This window comes from Physella acuta, unplaced genomic scaffold (assembly GCF_028476545.2).
Source record: "Physella acuta isolate Inbredline_101_S28 unplaced genomic scaffold, ASM2847654v3 ptg000465l, whole genome shotgun sequence".
Lineage (NCBI taxonomy): Eukaryota > Metazoa > Mollusca > Gastropoda > Physidae > Physella > Physella acuta.
Window position 1 is genome coordinate 418479 of NW_026731984.1, and position 22726 is coordinate 441204.

The 22726-nt window shown below is 32.9% G+C and overlaps 1 protein-coding gene across 1 annotated transcript; it reads left to right on the plus strand.

Annotated features, from left to right (window-relative positions):
* The first annotated feature begins 4854 nt into the window (after positions 1–4854).
* LOC131943711 (uncharacterized) lies at positions 4855–22509 on the plus strand. The gene is made up of 3 exons (XM_059303925.1): positions 4855–4993; positions 21051–22331; positions 22505–22509. Exons 1-3 carry the CDS (start codon positions 4939–4941, stop codon positions 22507–22509), a joined length of 1341 nt encoding a protein of 446 aa, XP_059159908.1. The 5' UTR covers positions 4855–4938.
* The last annotated feature ends 217 nt before the right edge of the window (positions 22510–22726 follow it).

Consider the following 22726-nt stretch of genomic DNA (forward strand, 5'->3'; position numbering starts at 1 on the left):
TCTATGCAGTCCTCAAACAAATGTTTTTTTTAAATTTAAAAAAAAAAAAAAGCAAATTTGACAATCTTTTTTTTTTTTCTCTCTCTTTTTTTTTTTTTTTTTTGCCTCAGACATGTAATTTACAGCGTCAGTTGTGTGTATTCGCTTTAGTATTACAGTTTTCATCATCGGCTTGTAAGTGTTGAGATAAATTTTTTTTTATTATTTTATTAATTCAATTGTTTTAAACATTTAAATCAGTAATAATTATTTATTTGATAGATTTTACACAGCATCAAAGACATGAACATCAATTGCATATATAATAATCAAATGGAGAAAATAAAATGGCATAAGAACTAGACTAAAATAAGGTGTGCAAACTAGGTTTCTCTTGACTGCTTAGTTTACTGTGCTTTGTCCTTAGCTGAGGAGTCAAAAGTTCACATTGTAGCCGCCCATGGACAGAAATAGAAACGACCTCGGGAGAAGTGTCTCTGCAGTACACATACTGATCCATCATTCCAAAACTTTCCATGACATAAAATTGACCCTTGGCAAAGAGGTCACGCTACCTTGAAAAATCCGCCAGTCCGGTTGAGTAGGGGGAAGTGTGTGTGTGTGTGAGAGAGAGAGAGGGGGGGGGGGGGGGGTGAGGTGTGTATCTCTTTCTACCATTCAGGTTGTGCACTTTTAAAAACCTGGGAAACAGAAGACTGTTCTAAAATGTTAATTTACTTGAGGGCTGATCGAGTGATGTTTAGCTTGAGACTGTCGATATTAATTATGCATCTAGTTTATTTGCTTCTTCTGTAGTTCAAATGTTAGTTTCCTGTAAAAGTAGGATGTCAATATTGTGTTTATTTATTATGTTGTTTATATAATGTGTTTGTCCCTAGCCCCCCTGATGTTCAATGTTGCCAGAGTTAGCATGAATTATTTGGGGTTTTCTTTCGAACATGTGTTTCTGGAGGGCTGGATGGTGGTGGTCTTTTAGCGCCAAACTTTCCAGCCGCTGGTTTGCTATCCCGTTGGGCCCTGGTCACGACCCTTTGAGGTGGCTTTACTGTAGGTAATTGACTTTTACTTGAACTGATTGCTTGACTATATGACAGTTGACCTGATACCTTTGTTGCTGATATACTTTGTGAGCTTTTAATTTTCTTTAGCGGTTTCGTTATGTTTTCTGAACTAGTGTTATCTTGAAGAATATCATTTATTGTTTCGTCGACAGCCTCCAAATTTTCTTGATTCCCATCTTTTTGAGACCCTGTTACTATGGAATTTCTGATCGCTATTGTCTCCATGGCTTCGGCCTCTATGGTGGTTTCTGTTACTCTTTCCTTAACTTGCTGTGATGCTGCAGTAGTATGATGTGCTTCAGTTTGGCCATCTACTCCAAAGGCATCTTCTACCTCTCTATGCCTTGCTTCTCTAAGCATTTCATTTTGTCTTTCTCCGTCAACATCATAACTGTCCCAATGCTTTAAGAAATTTCTATTGTTACTTAGATGCTCCCTAACTTCTTCTTTATCATTTGCATCCCAAGGCTCAATTGCCCTGTACTGTCCATCTACTAGCTGGACGCCGTCAAGAGCGCGAGTCCTCAAATGCTCACACATTTTAGGCAGGTGTCTGTCTGTGTTGCAGTGGCAACATTGCACTCTCCTCCCATTGAGGATTATAAGGACTCTGCTCTCCTTGTTGGCCTCATTTGTAAGTATAATATAGTGTGGCACACTCTCCACATCTTCTTTCTCCAGAGAGATGGTGAATTGGACCACATTTGATTGGTCTATTCTCTTAAATGTTGGTGTTGAGTCCTGACTGCTTATAGATTTAAGAATCGCCATTATATCATCGTCGCTTGTCTTGGAAGGCAGCCATTTCAGCATGCCCCTTTGCCCAGATTTATCGGCGTGGGTTATTGATATTCTCTGCACTCTGTATCTGGATGTTACCCCAGGTGGCAAATCTCTGTGAAATTCTTTTAGGTGCATTTTCTCATAAAGTTCCTTTGATCTAATGGTGACATACCATTTACGCAGTGTCCCATAGTTATACAGACCTTCAAATTCAGCTGGTGATAGGCTACATAACATACATAGCTCTCTTTTTAGTTCGTCAGCTGTGAGTGTAGCTAAAGAAAAACCCTCTTCTATGAAAATCTCTAGAGTTTTTGGTGCATGTCCTGCCATGCCAAACTTAGGCAGGAATAGCCGTTTGATGTATTTTTCCGACATAGTTGTGCGTGAGGCCCATCCGGGGCCAGGCAACACACAAGAAATAAAACAGAAAAAAAGTACTTACAATGTATAAAATGTGAAGGAAAAAAAAATAACACACACAAGGTTCCAAATGGAAATACACACGAGTTTAAATAAGTAGAGATGAAATTAATCCAAAGTCACTGATTTTTTTAATGGGATCCAAAATTTAACAACATCATCACAGTGTAGTAAAAGATATATATATATATTTTAACAACATAATTTTGTTATTCTAAATCAGGGGTCGGCAACCTTTTGAAGCGGAAGAGCCAAAAGTTACAATTTTCAAAATTTCCCTGGTTTTAAAGAGCCACTAACATTTTCTTTATTTCAAATATTTTACTTTTTTATTAAGAGTATTAGTATTTGTTCAAGGAACTGTAGAGCCGCATCTTGATATCAAAAGAGCCGCATGCGGCTCGCGGCCGCAGGTTGCCGACCCCTGTTCTATATGATTATTTGCTTCCTAGTAATCTTAGTTATTTTTGTGCATTTATCTAAAATTGATAATCAGATAGACTAAAGTGCTTCACATATACATATTAGAAGAATATAATATTTTTGCAAAGTAACGTTTAAATTCAATTCAACAATCAAGAAATTATTTATTGATTTGAAAATAATTTGTACAAGAAAGTTTGTCAAAATACTTACAATTGGCATACACGCTTAAAAAAATTATAGCCGCAAGTAATATATTAATGGTCTCCCTTTGGGCTATATTGGACAATATAGTGCTCAATGTATGATAAACTAAACATACATTTAAATGTAAACAAATTATCATGTCAGTTCTTTTCCCCTTCAGTTTTTAATATTTTGGTGCATTTAGGCCAAGGTTGTTGTCGTTTTTTCTTTTACATATAATGCCAACATTATATATTCACTGAAGATAAAGAAAGTTACAGAAAAAAAATCTTAAAACTGCATCCTGTATTCTGTGTAAGCTGTTTATTCACTATATCTTTTGGGTCAGAAAAGTCTGCTGATAAATTTACCACCCTGCAGACTAAGCGTGGCCAAAGGTAAAGTTTTATTTATAAGTATACAATTGGCAACAAGGAATTTTTGTTTTTGTAATCTACTTGACATCATCTGCAAGGCTTCTTAAACAACTAGTGTTTGTATTCTAGAAAAGAGCGCTTTCAGTTGTTGCTTGCGTATTTAAGATAATTTTTTTCTTAGTTTTGAATGTCGGTAATACATTTTAAAAATATCTTTGCGAATTAATTTTTGATATTCTAAAATTTTCTCCAAAAGTTACAACATATTTTATAATTTTTGAAATTTGTATGCAGTGAAATATAAATGCATACCTAAAGAGCAAACATTTTTTATTGTCATGGTCCATCATCTTTTCGCTTGTGTGTATTTTTACTTTAGTATAAAATCTGAGTAAAGGAAGTCTTAACGGATAAAGGAAAACACCCAGATCTAACATAGTTTTCCGCCTCAAGATTATTGTCAGTACACAACATTAAAATAAAGAGGGGCGGCGTAGTTTACCGGTATGGTAAAGCACACGACTACATACACGATAACCTCCAGTTTAAATCACAGCTTCATGTCATTAGAACATCATTGAGTACACCCAACACTGGTGAGTACCTGACTAATCCCACTTTATAGACAGAGATTATTCAAATAGGTTAACTCTACTACGCCTGCATCGCGGACCGTCACCCTAGCGTAACGATTAACAAAAAAATTGTGATTTAATTTGAGACTTTTTACTATGCACATTATTTCGTCAAAAATGCAACTATATGACATGTAAGAGACCAACGTAAAAGGATTGGTGGGGGAGTTGGAGACTGAGGCTGCTAAATGAAAGATACCGTCCAGTTGATTAAAACATCAAGCTTTTCAAGTACAAAGGTGTTCTATAACCTAGGTGTTGGAGTTTAGTGGGGCGCTAAAAGTTTTCAGTAGTAGTTGTGTTTGACAACTGTGTCGCACATGTAAAGTTTAATGTATTGGCTGATTTTCTAAAAGTATTCTGCAACTATCAAACGGTCGTCAAAAATTATTATGTATCGGTATATCACTAAATTCATGTATATACACACGTATTTATGTATACATTTATAAACAAGATATATATATATATATATATATATATATATATATATATATATATATATATATATATATATATATATACACACACACACACACACATATATATATATATATATATATATATATATATATATATATACATATATATATATATATATATATATATATATATATATATATGTATATATATGTATATATATGTACATATATATATATATATATATATATGTACATATATATATATGTATATATATATATATATATATATATATATATATATATATATATATATATATATATATATATATATATATATATAATTGACAACAAACTTCTGTTAGTAAAAATATTTAGCTGCAATATAACTTTAACGAACAATAAAGTGAGAATCACTGTCTGGCACTGGAAACGTGGGAGATAGCCAAAACAAAAATAGCTACAAAGAGTTCTTTGATTTAGAGGTAAAGAAAACCTCAATAATTTTAGACCAGAGTTTTATGTTCGCCAAGATTGTATGTATAAATTAAAGTCGACGTGAAGTTCTGCAGCATACGATGTTGTCCGGTGTTGTGGTGTCATTCAAATCTCTGTATTACACAACTCTATAATGTCTGCTATTTTAGTGACGGCTTTGATATTTGTGAGTGGCATCTTAACCAATGGTGAGTAACTAGACTTATTTCTTATCTTAATATTTTATCTTTGGCTAAACCTCGATCTACGGACGTAACTTTACAATTTTGATTTCTCCTTTGCTTATTAAAATTCTAATTCACTTTAAAATATTCATTTGGTTAAGGGAATCTACAAACTTTCTTAAATTTAACTGTAAAATTGTATCGTAAAAAGAAAAAAATGAATATAATATACAATTTAAAGAAAAATAATGTTAGATAATGTTAAATGACTAACATTTAAACCTCCGTTTCCTTTAAACATAGTATGTTGTTAAAATGTACTGGATTCGTTCAACTTTCTATTGATTTTCAGGAGTGTTGTTTTATAATAGTTCAATCAAATACATATGTGTATTCATTAGTGTATATAGACATGCATACTTTAAAAAAAATGTTAAAACCTAATTAGTTTAATTTATAAAGTTTTGTACTTTTAGTAATATATTTGAAACTATCAAAACTTTCTTTGACGGTCCATATGATAAGTCAAGATGAATTCACCTGTTTTAGTAAACTCGGGATAGTTTGGTCTACACTATGCCGAGCTGTCTATACTTTCCCTAACGTGAGTTAGGTACCCATCAGTGTTGGGCGGACTCAGGGGCGTTGTACTGAATTTAACGCGGATTCGAACGACTTTCCAGTTTGCAGTCTATCGCTCTAGGATTTTAAACGATAAACTATCAACGATACCATCTCCGTTTTCTATTTGGTTAAAGAATAGGAGGTAGCGGGTTGCTCTGCCTTTTGGGGAGGATAGGTTGTGAGCGTACTTATTTTATTTGGAGTGTGGCCACAATTAGCCTTTCTCTCTACATTTTCTAAAAGTTAGTTCGTCTTATAGATATCCTTCTCTAAATTATGTCTCCCATTATTTCAATGGTGACTTTATTCCAGAAAGTCGCTCCTAGAACTTGTTCAAAGAGGGACTAAACCATTGGAATAATAATAACAAGTAATTTACAGCTCCCCTTTAATCAATGTAGGCCCTTTATATTATGCACCGCTATTGTTGTTCTTTTATGTCCAATTTGTTTTTCAGCCGAGTACACATCAAATGCCTTGTTCAGGCATACATTACGTTTTTTAAATAGATCTCCAAGCTATTGCTCTATGCAAATGTTCATTGATCATTTTAATTTTAACTTTAGTAATTTTTCCCTAACTAAAGACTTTTTTATACGGCTTAAATCTGCTCTTGACTTGTCGATTCAGAATTTTTTCTGCACATTTCCGAGCTATATTTTACCTTTTAAGCTGCCTTGTTCGTGAAATATTTTACTTTTTCGATGTCTGTATCTTTAAGATATAAAGAGGACAACTTTTTAGCGCAATTTCCATTCTGGAGAAATGCGTTTATTAACCCGTCATTTCTGGATGGATGGATGGATGAATGTATGGATGTGTGTCCGCAGCTTTAAGTCGTATCTCCTCCTCAACGAAGCAATATCGATGACTAGTTACAAAAACAATTATGTTAAGCAAGTTACGAGGATGAACATAGGCCATAAAAATTCCGGGTTTCTTTCATGGATTTCCCAGAAAAGCCAAAAAACCTCGAAAAAATGCAGTTTTTGGCCCATATCTCGGCAACCAGACCACTTAGCGACTTGAAACATGTACCAATCGATTCCTGCCATAATTTAAAACAACATTGCCGAAGAAAGTTTTCAAAAATATCCTTTCGTTTGGTCACAAATTTTTTTTTGAATTAATTAAAATTTGGACCGAATTAATAGGCATTTTATGCAACCACACCACACGCGTCATCACGTTCAATAGCTGCGCCATCACGTTCAATGGCTGCGACATCACGATCGGTAGCTAGGCGCGCAGTGGTTTTTAGTCATGTTACTCTATTGTAAATAAAACATGTAAAATACTGAAATTGTTTTTTATAAAAAACGTTTTAATAACTAACCAATGGTTTTACTAACCCTGCTCTTGATTTACGCAGATAACATAAGGAAATTGCGCTAAAATTGTCACTAGACTTTTTTTAATTACTTGTTTTCAGTTACCTATAGGTTTTTAGCGCAATTTCCATTCTGGAGAAATGCGTTTATTAACCCGTCATTTCTGGATGGATGGATGGATGAATGTATGGATGTGTGTCCGCAGCTTTAAGTCGTATCTCCTCCTCAACGAAGCAATATCGATGACTAGTTACAAAAACAATTATGTTAAGCAAGTTACGAGGATGAACATAGGCCATAAAAATTCCGGGTTTCTTTCATGGATTTCCCAGAAAAGCCAAAAAACCTCGAAAAAATGCAGTTTTTGGCCCATATCTCGGCAACCAGACCACTTAGCGACTTGAAACATGTACCAATCGATTCCTGCCATAATTTAAAACAACATTGCCGAAGAAAGTTTTCAAAAATATCCTTTCGTTTGGTCACAAATTTTTTTTTGAATTAATTAAAATTTGGACCGAATTAATAGGCATTTTATGCAACCACACCACACGCGTCATCACGTTCAATAGCTGCGCCATCACGTTCAATGGCTGCGACATCACGATCGGTAGCTAGGCGCGCAGTGGTTTTTAGTCATGTTACTCTATTGTAAATAAAACATGTAAAATACTGAAATTGTTTTTTATAAAAAACGTTTTAATAACTAACCAATGGTTTTACTAACCCTGCTCTTGATTTACGCAGATAACATAAGGAAATTGCGCTAAAATTGTCACTAGACTTTTTTTAATTACTTGTTTTCAGTTACCTATAGGTTTTTAGCGCAATTTCCATTCTGGAGAAATGCGTTTATTAACCCGTCATTTCTGGATGGATGGATGGATGAATGTATGGATGTGTGTCCGCAGCTTTAAGTCGTATCTCCTCCTCAACGAAGCAATATCGATGACTAGTTACAAAAACAATTATGTTAAGCAAGTTACGAGGATGAACATAGGCCATAAAAATTCCGGGTTTCTTTCATGGATTTCCCAGAAAAGCCAAAAAACCTCGAAAAAATGCAGTTTTTGGCCCATATCTCGGCAACCAGACCACTTAGCGACTTGAAACATGTACCAATCGATTCCTGCCATAATTTAAAACAACATTGCCGAAGAAAGTTTTCAAAAATATCCTTTCGTTTGGTCACAAATTTTTTTTTGAATTAATTAAAATTTGGACCGAATTAATAGGCATTTTATGCAACCACACCACACGCGTCATCACGTTCAATAGCTGCGCCATCACGTTCAATGGCTGCGACATCACGATCGGTAGCTAGGCGCGCAGTGGTTTTTAGTCATGTTACTCTATTGTAAATAAAACATGTAAAATACTGAAATTGTTTTTTATAAAAAACGTTTTAATAACTAACCAATGGTTTTACTAACCCTGCTCTTGATTTACGCAGATAACATAAGGAAATTGCGCTAAAATTGTCACTAGACTTTTTTTAATTACTTGTTTTCAGTTACCTATAGGTTTTTGCTTTTCTCTCTATGAACGCGCCTATATATTTCTTGACAGTCTTATTTTTTTCCTCTTGTATTTGTTGTTTCTTGGGTGAGATAAGAGCGAAATATTCTACCAAGTCTAGGTCATCACTTTGTCACCAGATAGCCAGCGATATATACTTTCATTTTTTCTCTGTGGTAATCCTTATAATCTAATCAATGGCAAGATGGAACTATAGTAGTGACAATAGTCTTATTTTTATCTTAATCTGTTTTTATACAAAACTCTACACAAGAAGGAACAGGAATAGCTACATTAGATGGACCGTCTTATTTTTATCTTAATCTGTTTTTATGCAAAACTCTACACAAGAAGGAACAGGAATAGCGACAATAGATGGACCGTCTTATTTTTATCTTAATCTGTTTTTATGCGAAACTCTACACAAGAAGGAACAGGAATAGCGACAATAGATTCTGATGGACCGTCTTATTTTTATCTTAATCTGTTTTTATGCAAAACTCTACACAAGAAAGAACAGGAATAGCGACAATAGATGGTCCTTGTTATTCATATTTTATGATTGTTTTTTTTTTTTTTTTTTTTTAATGCGAACGTCTACACTTTAATTGCGGGTAAGACTATTCTATTTCTTTGACAAGCTGATCCATTATACCGAAGTGTCGAAAGCCATCTGCATTCAAATAAAGTATATTACTGATTTATTCCTGTGATCTCTACTCCATTGCCTGGTAAATAATTCGCAAAGCTGCAGTCTTAATGTTGAAAACTAAAGCGAACATGGTAAGGTAAACTGACGCTGTAAATTACATGTCTGAAGCACTCAAATTAAATAAATACCGAATTGACCACTTTCAGTTATGGATATGAGAGTAATAAACGAGGGTTGTCGTGCGCTCATTTATGGTTGCACATATACGAAAAATGTAAAAGATAATTTTGGGAAAACGAGAAAAGAAAAAATGGTTGGTAACAATTAAAATAATTGAATAACATAATAATACAAACAATAGAAAACTGTGTTTGGGAGTTGCGATTAGTTTTAATAATTGCTAAATAAGTAAATTTTTACAAAGTAATAGATATCAACTACACACTTTTTCTATTTATGTATACGCAATTTTTACCATGCTGTATCTCAAAAACTATTAAAGATACCAATAAAACATTAACATTCTTGAAATCTACGTGTCATTTTACTACCAAATGTGTGCATATATAATTAAAATTATGCCTACAATCCGTATAGTCCTAAAAGGGTTGATCTATGTTTAACCAACATGTTTTATTGTAATGTAACTTTGTTTTAAATTTATCCTGCATATAAAGGTTTTATAAATATAACACATTTTATGACATTAGTCCACAAAATATCGTAAAAATATACTGCCCTCTTTCAATTTCTAATAATGTTGTTTATATTCTTTTTTTACACTTGACGAAGTTTCATCTCAACAAAGTTTAGAGACACGCAAGTGCCTGTAATGCTAAGCCAATGGATTCCTTTATTAACTATATGACTCGCCCATTCGCCGTTGACGTTTACATTAAAACACTGTTTATACCACCAACCACCTCTGTTGTCTTGAGCACAGTTTCCCCTTGACCACTCATCGTTATCAGATTCAATTGTTGTAAACTTTATTCCGTTAAGATAACTAAAGCTATCTTTAACATTCCTACTACTGAATGACGTGTAGCTCATCTTATACTTTACTGCTTCATTTTCTACCTTAAAACCTCTGTACACAGCGCAGTAATCTTTAGCATTAAACTCCATATCAAATCTAAGTTCATTGTAGCCCTGTTGTAAAAAAAATATTTAAGAAGTTTGAGGTATTTGAGTTTTAAACAATGTTTTTCAATTCATTGTTACACTAATTTTTATTTGAAAATATTAATTTCTAAACTGTACCGACAAGGCATAGTAGTGCGATTATAAATGTGTTGCCGTGGTTTTATTGTACCAAACCGTATTATTTCATTAAATGTCATTAAAGATAGATGTTAGTACTAATTATGTGACAATTTCTAAAAATTAAATAATATGAGTTTTTGAAAAAAATAAAAAATACGGTCTATTTAGCAATCATTGTTTTAACAAAGAACATTAAATAATAAACAGAGCATATACAAATATATTTTTTTCTAAATAAGCATGCCATGATATTTGGTCGAAAAATATTGCCAAATGTTTGGACGACCGTTGACGATAATTCTAATCTACCCAAAACAGATGATTCTCTTAACGTGAAAATCGATTGTTTCATTTTACTGCTAAATATTAAACTTGTTATACAGCCATGATTGTATAATGTTGACGGTTGGATAGTATGTATTTTACTCTCAGCGTTACTGTATTAAACCAAGCTTCCATTTGCGTCTATGAAATAAACTGAAGGCTCTGTATTATATTTCTTTATTAACAAAGAATCGACATTACTACGATCGTAATATATATATATATATATATATATATATATATATATATATATCTATATATATATATATATATATATATATATATATATATATATATATATATATATATATATATATATATATATATATAATATACTTATGTATTTCGATTTAAACAATGCAGTAGACAATGGATTCGATGGGTTACATTAGCAGTTCATTAAATCGAAACAAGCACGTCCTCCGGCGCCCGGTGCTATTTGGTAGTCTCAACTTCCTTTTATAACATATATGTTACGGATAATCTTTTAGCGGACAATCAACTATCTCTAACTCTCTACACTAACTCCAGTAACTCTCTTTTTGTCTATGATACATTTTAGTTTCAGTATGACTTACAAAATTACTTCCTTCCTTCCTTATACGGAAACCGGTTCAGAAGGTTGACTTCCATTAGCCAGGCAGGCCTCAGTGTAGCAAACTCCGACCTTTAAAGAGTTTCCCACACATCGGTTGCTACTTCCGTCGGCTCTCACCGGGCTTTCCTTCCCCATCAACCAGACCGGGACGTCGTCCTACCGCCTGGTACCCAGCTTGATCGTGGGGGGCGTTCGGCCATTCTTTGAACTTAGCGTATACAGCAGTATACTCGGCCAGATCAAAAACCTCTAGCTGCTGTTGGCTACCACTAGCCATTCCGCACCCACTAGGGGGGGTCATGGGCTTGGTCCGACTAGTGGCACTCTTCCGAAGCCACGTGAAGGCCGCAGCTTATAGTCAAGATATCTGGTTAACCCCTTTACCGTGTAAAAATAAATTTTCTTTTGGAAATAGTGTATTTTTTTTTCATTATTTGATTTGTTATGTTGTCCTGACAAAATAAAACATCATTTTAAGTGAAAATGAGTTGCCATTTAGAATTTATGAGGTAAATATAAAGAAGGTAATTTAAAAGCACAGTACCAACATCACGTGATGACCTATTTTTATCATACGCTGTTGAATTGGCTGTTAGATTAGCCTCCTTCTACATTGTTATTGATTTCCAATGCTATTTTCGTATTTTCGTATCAAGACGAGTTAACTTGGGACGCACGGCACACAGACGACTTTTTTATCTGAAGACGAGTTAACTCGTGATGTACGGTTAAGCCCAAGTTTTATATGACGAGTTAACTCGTGACACACGGTAAAGGGGTTACGGTCGAGAGCAAATTCTTCTTAGTTCCCGGCAGTCTTGCACCTCTCCCCCCCCCCCCCCCACACTATTATACAGGGGACTTGGGAGTCCGACGTACCAGGCACTTCGGAATACAAAAATACTATCTGATGTGATTTCGCAAAAAAAAAAGTACTTTGGTTTTGTTACGGTTTATTAGTTCTTGAACAACCGAAAAAACACGAAGCGATGGACTGGTACTATGGGATTCTTATAAGTTTACCTGACTTATAAGTCTAAGTAAATTTAAACCTTTGTGGGTGTGTTGCGGTAGTCAAAACGTGTGTTTTAAAACAATAGGATAACAAATTAATAACACTAAGCTTACACTGATATATTTTAGCCTTAACGTTTGTAATGAAGAACATTTTAACGCAGTTCTAAATTAATGAAGCTCTTGCCAAATTAGTTGAACTGAACAATAGCTTTACATAAAATAATGCTCACAAACCTGTATAATAATCCAACCACCTCCTTCTGTCTTTGTATCACATAATGCTGTTTTGTTGTCTTCTACTGTGATGGTTATATTATTATCCGGAAAACTTTGATGTATGTTCTTTGTACACTTTAAAGAGAATGGTGATTATAAAAATATAACTATATACTTATAGTATGTTCTTTATATATATATATATATATATATATATATATATATATATATATATATATATATATATATATATATATATATATATATATATATATATATTATACTCTAACAATAATATGAAATCACAATGTAATCTTCTAAAGAAAAGTAGAATAAGAGAACATTAAACAAAACATAATAATACAATTTGAGTAGGCCTACCTACATTCTTTTACTGACTGGAATTCGAATTCTTTGGAAGTAATTGTTGTATTCCGCAAATCATTACTTTCATTTTATTTCGGACGGAGTCCATATTCTGTGATATTAAGTATATCTAATTCGTTATTCATCAAGGTTATTGGTATCATTGGGCTGTGCTATTGATGTAAACAGTTATGTCAGTTTTGCTGCGTGTGTTTCATATAGCTGTTTTTATCAAAAGGTTAAAGACTTGTATTTTGTTTTAGTGCCAATGAAACTATCATTGTCTTTATATGTCCCTCTGTTTGGTTTAATTTTCCAGTTATTATTTCTTGTATGGTCTTGTTTAAATCTGGAGTGCCACTTGAGCAGGGGCGTAGCGAGGGGGGGGGGGTGGGGGTGCGAACAGCACCGGTGACACCATTTAGGTGGAAAAGGCAAGGCAAAAATATACAGAAAAGATAATTTCACTTAATGAAGTGAATACTTAGTGTTAAATAGTCTTTTAAGAGCAAATTTGACAAATCCCGACAAGGGAGGAATGGGGGAGGGGGTGACACCAAGACATAAACCAGCTACTGACAGAGAAAACATGCTACATCAGAATATATATATATATATATATGTATATATACAGGCAGTATTATATATATATATATATATATATATATATATATATATATATATATATATATATATATATATATATATATATATATATATATGTATATATATATATATATATATATATATAATTTTTTCGGGGGGGGGGGGGGGGGTGACACTATTAAGTGCCGCACCGTGTGACATCTGACCTCGCTTCTTCACCATAGAGTTCAACATGTCACGGTTGTGTTTTAGCTCGATTGTTTAATTTTCTGTTCATCTACACTTTCTTTAAGGTAGTCAGATGAGTTCTTTAGTTGAATGTTAGTTTTATTCAAATTTGCTAGTTTCTCAAGAACTTCAAACAATGTACTTATTACAGCCCTGTCTTTCATTGGTAACTCGCTTATATTTGATATTTTGTCGACATCTTGGGTAAATATGTCGGCGTTTGTTGAAAACTGTAAATTCAACTTAATATCAGCGCTGTTTAATTTATCAAACTCTTGAGTTTTAACCTCTAAGGTCATCGACAATAACAGCTTACGATTTCCTTGATCAACATGTTTGATTTTATTTTCTTTCATCTCAATGAGACCTCTTCTATTTGTGTAATACACATCACATCCAAACACTGTACGAAAACAATCGGAAGGTTTTGTAAATGATACGGTCAATGTTCCAAACATTTTTGAAAACTTGGCCAGTTCGTGGAAATTTATCTTAATGAGTTTAAGCCATCATCATCTTGTGAGAATTAACAATATTTGCATAAGTGTAAGTTCCAAAACTTTTCCAAACCATTTATCAAAACACAACAGAAATCTTGGCTAGACAAAAAAAAGCAATGTGTAATTAAATATAATATCTGTTTTAAAATACGAACTATGTGTAAGAAACTTAACTTTTTAAGACTTGACATTTCATTGGAAAGAGAATATTATATAGAGGGTACAGATTTATTCTGCGCCAAGCTACATTGTGTGGAGAACTCAAGAGAAGATAATGAAATCTCAGCTCTTGTCAACATGTCAGTCTATAGGATCAGTGAATTAGAGGGGAAGATTATGTGGGCGTCTGTATCAGAATCAGACTTAAACACACTTTATTACAAACTTCATATAGAGAGACAATATGGGCATAGAATAATGGCAAGAATAAGCGTGTAGAAGTGCAATTGAGGTTTGTTGAATTAAAGTATCGTGTAAGGTACGGTTTAGCATTAATGTGTGTTAACTGTACGTTAAACATTAGACAACAATAACAGTTTTAGGTTTCGTATAACATTGACGTTATACATAACAATACTTTGTGAACAACAATTCCTATGATGAATCCTGCTTTACTTAGAAAACCGCTTGACTCAAGGTCAAGTACTTGCTGTTTTCAATGTAGGCTACAGGTCACGTCAATACCACTGGACGATGTGCTCCAGTTTAAGTTCATAAGTAAATAATGTGATTTGCTACACACATTTGTTACATCGTACAGTTTTGTTTTCACAATGTGAGTGAACATGTTTACTTAATGACATGGCCTACGCTAATTAGTTTAATTTAACTGCCTAAAATTTGAACAACTAAAATAAAAAAATAAAATAGTTGTGTAATTTGACTTTAATAGTTTCCATTGCTATTCTTTGTTTTTAGTTTTGTAGAACTACCAGTTTAAAATATTTCTTTATCTTTATTGGCCTTTGAAAATCTCTTTACACTAATAATGGTGTTAATACATTTCTGCTAAAGTGCAATTTAGAAACATAATTTTTTTATGAGCGACTGTGTATTTTTATATCTTACATCCGTATACTTAAAGAGGTCACGATGTGAAAAAAAAATGTCACCAACACTTATCTTATCGTGCCTGGTACAATATGTGCATATCTATTTTTTTTAACTTCTTTCTTTTGTTTTCAACTTTTGAGCTAAATTAGGCAACGGACGAGGCGATGCACAAAGGAACGCGTAGACTAGCGGTAGAGAACTACTTTTCTATCTGCCAATAGAATAAGATTTATTATTAAACAATTTTTTAAGAAAATATATCCTTTATTGTTTAGTTAATTGAAAATAATCAGTGCATGATTAATTTAGATAAAATGATTAAACAAAAAAAGTCAGCACTTTTTACATATCCACTCAACTACTCTAAATAGCAAAATCTTTTCGAGAAAAACAGCCAGGATATAATACAAAATTTGTTTCAGAGAAACTGGCCATACTATATTTGCATTTGTAGAATAGGAGCTGCAAAGTGTGTGAAGTGGGTTTTTCGTGTGTCAATCATTATGTAGACAAGTGACTTGTAAATCCTGTATCTCGCTAAGTGCAATTAAAACGCTTGAAAATGTAACTATTCTCAAGCTTTGTTAACACGAAAAGCTTTAAAAAAAACACCAGCTTTAATGATATTGTACCAGGCACGAAAACCGATGGTTACATGTTCCCACGTTTTAAGTTTTTTACGTACAAGGATACACAGTTTTATAATACATATTCACAATTCATTACAGAGTAAAGTAGAAGTATTGTTACTTCTGACCTTGTAAGAGCCCCAGCGTGTACAAGATCATTGTGCTGGTCCCCGACATAGGACGCTTTAAATAGAATGCATGGCCTACTAAATATAGCTTAGATAAATAAAATAAATAAGGCTAGGGCTAGGGCTAGGGCTAGGGCTAGGGCTAGGGCTAGGGCTAGGGCTAGGGCTAGGGCTAGGGCTAGGGCTAGGGCTAGGGCTAGGGCTAGGGCTAGGGCTAGGGCTAGGGCTAGGGCTAGGGCTAGGGCTAGGGCTAGGGCTAGGGCTAGGGCTAGGGCTAGGGCTAGGGCTAGGGCTAGGGCTAGGGCTAGGGCTAGGGCTAGGGCTAGGGCTAGGGCTAGGGCTAGGGCTAGGGCTAGGGCTAGGGCTAGGGATAGGGATAGGGATAGGGATAGGGATAGGGATAGGGATAGGGATAGGGATAGGGATAGGGATAGGGATAGGGATAGGGATAGGGATAGGGATAGGGATAGGGATAGGGTTGATTTTGATTTTGTGTTACGTTTTAGGCCTATGCGGATGCTTTGGTTTGGTCTTTTTCTTAATGTTTAGGATTAAGATAGTTTAATTAATTCGTTCTGCCACACTTGCGGTCGAGTGGAACATATTTTGGAAATTACACTTATGTGAATATTGTTCATTCTCAGAAGAGGATGTGTCCTAAAACCCATGGCGATAAATTTCCTCGAAACGGTCAAGTCCTGCGACAGCATCCGCAATGTTAAGTAATTGAGGTCACATCCTCTACACTCAGACTATTTAAACGGCACTGACTGCTTCATCTTTGCTCGTGTAATAAATTGCAGCAAGCATTGCAGAATACTCTATTTTATTTAACTAGAAGTTATTTTTTTTTAAAAAAAGGTCAAAATGATCTTTCTTCTGAGTTTGATGATCCTTGCAAAATTAACTTGGATCAATGGTAAAGTAGTAAATATGTTTTTCTTAGCTATCGCACAATACTTAATGTATATAATGTTCTGTTATTCTTTAATAGTTTGTAACATCTAAAATTGCCATTGACTTGCACCTTAATGTAATATAATATAACATACAAACATCTATTCAGGGCTTGACCTGTCATTAGAGAGAGAACACTACACAGTGGGAAAATATTTATTTTGTGTCAAGTTACATTTTGTGGAGAATACAAGAGAAGATAATAGAATATCAGCTCTTGTTAACATGTCAGTCGATAATTTCAGTAAATTAGAGGGGAAGATTATGTTGCACTTTTATAATTGATATATGTTAAATGTGTGCACGTTTTTCCTCCCTAATAAATTGAATTGAAAGGCTTATATAAATTAATGTTGCCTTTTCAAACCTGACGTTTCATATGACAAGTTAAGAAGAATTCGTCTATTTCTGTAATTTCGGCATAGGAAGGAATAGTTTGGTCTACACTACGCCGAGCCGTCTAGTGCGCTAGTGTTTTTAAATGCTAAACTATAAATGTAACTATAACACAGTTCATTCCTAAATGGTGTGCCCCCCCCCCCCCCCCCGCATTGTGTCTAGCGGCACTGAAAAGTGGGAGGTAGGTGGTTGTTGGATGAATTGTGTGCGTACTTTTTTCTATGGAGTATCGACCTCTTTAGGGCTTTGCAACAGAATTAGTAGCCTTTTCCTCTACATTTCCTTAATGTTGGTTCATCTTCTATATATTCTTCTCTAAATTCTGTCTCCAATTAAATCTATGCGGATTTTTTTCCACAATGGTTACTTCTAGGTCCTGATAGTTGATGCCAAATATTTGTTTAAAAAGTAATCACTCCTTTGAAATATTAATAAATAATTTACACCTCCTTTTGAATCAGTTTCTGTATTGTGTAACTCTAGTGTTCTTCTTTGATGATGGTTTTAATCAAGTTTCTTTTAAAACTGTTCTTCAGGCGAGTATACATCAAATATTTTGTTCATGTATGCATTGTATTTTTATATTAGTTCTCCAAGTTATTGCTCTATGCAAACGTTTAGGCTTGATCATTTTAGTTTTAACTTGACAATCAGTTTTCTCTAACTCAAGACGTTTTCATATGTCTAAAAGCTTCTCTTGCCTTTCCAATTCTGGCTTTTTGGTCTGCACCTCTCCGAGCTATATTTTTATTGTTTATCCTGCCTTGGTCGTGGCAAATTTTATGTTTTAGATAAATTTATCTTTCAGTTATATAGAAGAGATATTTGTTTTTCCTTTTTTCTATACGATTCTGTTTTTCTCCCTATAAACTTGCCTTTAGAGTTGTAGATAGTTTGGTTGCTTTTTTTCCTATTGTACTTATTATTGCCTGGGTGAGATAAGACGAGATATTCTACAAAGTCTTTGTCATCAAATTGTTATCAGTGTGTCCGTGGTATATACTTTCTTTTTTACTCTGTTGCAATTCTCATGATCCAATCTATGGCAAGATGGAACAGCGCTAGAGACAATAGTCGACCAGTCTCATTCTTATCTTTATCTTTTTCTAATGCGAAACTCTACACTTTAATTACTTGTAAGACTATGCATTTCTTTGACACGGTGCTAAATTATTTCTGAGTATCATAACAGCGAATGTGCCTTTCAACAAAGAATGTTGTTTATTTACTCGTGAGAGCTCTACTCCGTTGAGCGGTTTTTATCAACATACCATATTTTATCAACATACCAAATTTTATCAACATACCATATTTTATCAACATACCATATTTTATCAACATACCATATTTTATCAACATACTATATTTTATCAACATACTATATTTTATCAACATACCATATTTTTATCAACATTCCATATTTTATCAACATACCACATTTAATCAACATACCATATTTTATCAACATACCATATTTTATCAACATACCATATTTTATCAACATACCATATTTTATCAACATACCATATTTTATCAGCATACCATATTTTATCAACATACCATATTTTATCAACATACTATATTTTATCAACATACCATATTTTATCAACATACCATATTTTATCAACATACCATGTTTTATCAACATACTATATTTTATCAACATACCATATTTTATCAACATACCATATTTTATCAACATACCATACGTTATCAACATACCATATTTTATCAACATACCATGTTTTATCAACATACCATATTTTATCAACATACCATATTTCATCAACATACCATATTTTATCAACATACCATATTTTATCAGCATACCATATTTTATCAACATACTATATTTTATCAACATACTATATTTTATCAACATACCATACTTTATCAACATACCATATTTTATCAACATACCATGTTTTATCAACATACTATATTTTATCAACATACCATATTTTATCAACATACCATATTTTATCAACATACCATGTTTTATCAACATACCATATTTTATCAACTTACCATATTTTATCAATATACCATATTTTATCAATATACCATATTTTATCAACATACCATATTTTATCAACATACCATATTTTATCAACATACCATATTTTATCAACATACCATATTTTATCAACATACTATATTTTATCAACATACCATATTTTATCAACATACCATATTTTATCAACATACCATGTTTTATCAACATACTATATTTTATCAACATACCATATTTTATCAACATACCATATTTTATCAACATACCATACGTTATCAACATACCATATTTTATCAACATACCATGTTTTATCAACATACCATATTTTATCAACATACCATATTTCATCAACATACCATATTTTATCAACATACCATATTTTATCAGCATACCATATTTTATCAACATACTATATTTTATCAACATACTATATTTTATCAACATACCATACTTTATCAACATACCATATTTTATCAACATACCATGTTTTATCAACATACTATATTTTATCAACATACCATATTTTATCAACATACCATATTTTATCAACATACCATGTTTTATCAACATACCATATTTTATCAACTTACCATATTTTATCAATATACCATATTTTATCAATATACCATATTTTATCAACATACCATATTTTATCAACATACCATATTTTATCAACATACCATATTTTATCAACATACCATATTTTATCAACATACCATATGTTATCAACATACCATATTTTATCAACATACAATATTGCAGATGACCAGCCTCACAATATTATAAGACTATCTAAGATGTAATTAAATGCAGCGTTTAAACTTTATTTTGGAAGTTTACACGCGGTTTACTTACATTCATAAAGCGAGGAAGAGAATATTTGCTGAAAACGCTCTCACTTCATAGACTGAGGTTAATGAAATAGGTGAACTCTACTGCACCATTGACCGTCAGGATCGCAAAACGCTTGTACAGTAAAGGATCTAGATATAAAGTGACAATTTTTGACAACAACAACGAAAAAAAAAGAATTCCCTTAAAATTACTTCATCGAAGTGCTATAAGTACACGACTGATCAAATATATTATATAATTAATGGACATTGTACAATTGATCAGCATATTATAATACCCGCAACGTATTAACATAAACTGCATTTGGTAACGGAACATCCTTAATATATTATTAACATGTCAGTATTATGTAGTATTACACTTATAATGTGTGTATATATTGAAATTGTAATAATTTATAAGATGAACCAGAGATGTAAAGATGAAGTACGTGATGTGACCGTTTAAACGTTACAATATAGGCAGACTAGTCTTATGTTGCCAGAGGAATTTTTTGTCTCAAGCTGACAGAAATGTAAAACTGTCTTACAGTGATGAGAAGCAGTGTAGAACATCTGTGTGTGATCGATCTTTTATCTATTGGAATTAAAACAACATAAATGCTTTAACGAGGGATACATGTTTATTTAAAACGTATACTTATATAAAAAATAACTTACGGTGAAAAAAAACACTTTTCAAACAAACACGTAAACATGATTATAATGGGATGGAATTTACTGCTTATCGTTTCTCAATTTAAAGCAAACTTAGCCATATTTTATGCTTACAAGTTTTTATAAAATCTTATATATTTTCAGGACTTGACATTTCATTGGAAAGAGAATACTATATAGAGGGTAGAGATTTATTCTGTGCCAAGTTACATTGTGTGGAGAACACAAGAGAAGATAATGAAATCTCAGCTCTTGTCAACATGTCAGTCTATAGGATCAGTGAATTAGAGGGGAAGATTGTGTTGGCGTCTGTATCAGAATCAGATTCAAGAGTTCGAGATTATAAAGCAACTGGATCAAAAAACGATGGAAAGTTTTCAAGGGTGTTTGGAGAGTTGACAGTGTCATTTACAAAACCTTCTGATTGTTTTAGTACAGTGTTTGTATGTGATGTGTATTACACAAATAGAAGGGGTCTCATTGAGAAGAAAGAGAACAAAACCAAACCTGTTGACCAAGACAATCGTAAGCCGCTGATGTTGATGACCTTAGAGGCTAAAACTCCAGAGTTTGATGAAACAATTGATAAAATGTCAGAGTTTCTAAAAACATTTAAATATTCTGATAAGTTAAACAGTGCTGACTTGAAGATGAATTTACAGTTTTTAACAGATGACAGACGTTCTAACCAAACTGTAGATCTAATACATCATGGGAGAGAGTTATCTTTAGATCAGAGAGTTGACACTTTAGTTAACCTAACCAATGTACTGGAAAGTAGACTTAACAGCCTATTAGTTGATGATTTGTCTAAAATTCAGAAACTTGAAAACAAAATTATCAACATAACGAATGCGTACAATGAAGTTGTTAACAGAGTGGATAAAACTAATCAAGACCTGACACACTTTAAATACAACGTAACTGAAAATTTTCTCAAAACAACTCAACAGATAGAAGCAAACAATAACACACTTGAAAAACAAAGTAGGTCGGTACACAATGTATCAAGTCTATACAATTTTTTACACAAACAACTGGAGAAACTGAACTACAGTGTTGCTAATGTATCATTCGCTATTCAGAATTTGTCTCAAAAGTCAAATCACAGTGAAGTTCTAGCTAAAACAATGCATGATTTCAAGTTAGATTTATTAAATGTGACTAAGGAAATGATAAAAAATAGCACAGCGAGAGCCGAACATGGTCAAAACCTACGCATTCAGCAACTGGAGGAAAACAATAAAATGTATTCAGAAGCACAGGCAAGGAAACTTAATGATTTAATGACAACTGTATCTCAATTAAACAATACAGACATTCATTTTAACGCCAGTATGGAGAAGATTGAAAGCGTAATGCAAAATCTGATGAATGAATCAGATCAATATAATGTCCTCATTAGTGGACTACGTGAACAGGTACGCTCTTTTTTTTTACTGCAATATATATATATATATATATATATATATATATATATATATATATATATATATATATATATATATATATATATATATATATATATATATATATATATATATATATATATATATATATATTTAGAACAAATGTTGAACACATTTTTTTTACTCCAGTTTAAATGTGCCAACATGAACAATAGTGTTTTAGCGGACATGACAGAGGCTGGAGTAGATGTCAGCAGAACATTGTGTGATACCAAGACTGACGGTGGTGGATGGATTATTATACAGGTTGTTTTGTCATTTAAGTTATTCTTAGACTTTAAACTAATTAGTTTTTTTCCTATATTTTATTCTAACAATTACGATTTATTTATTCAATTGAAAACACACGTA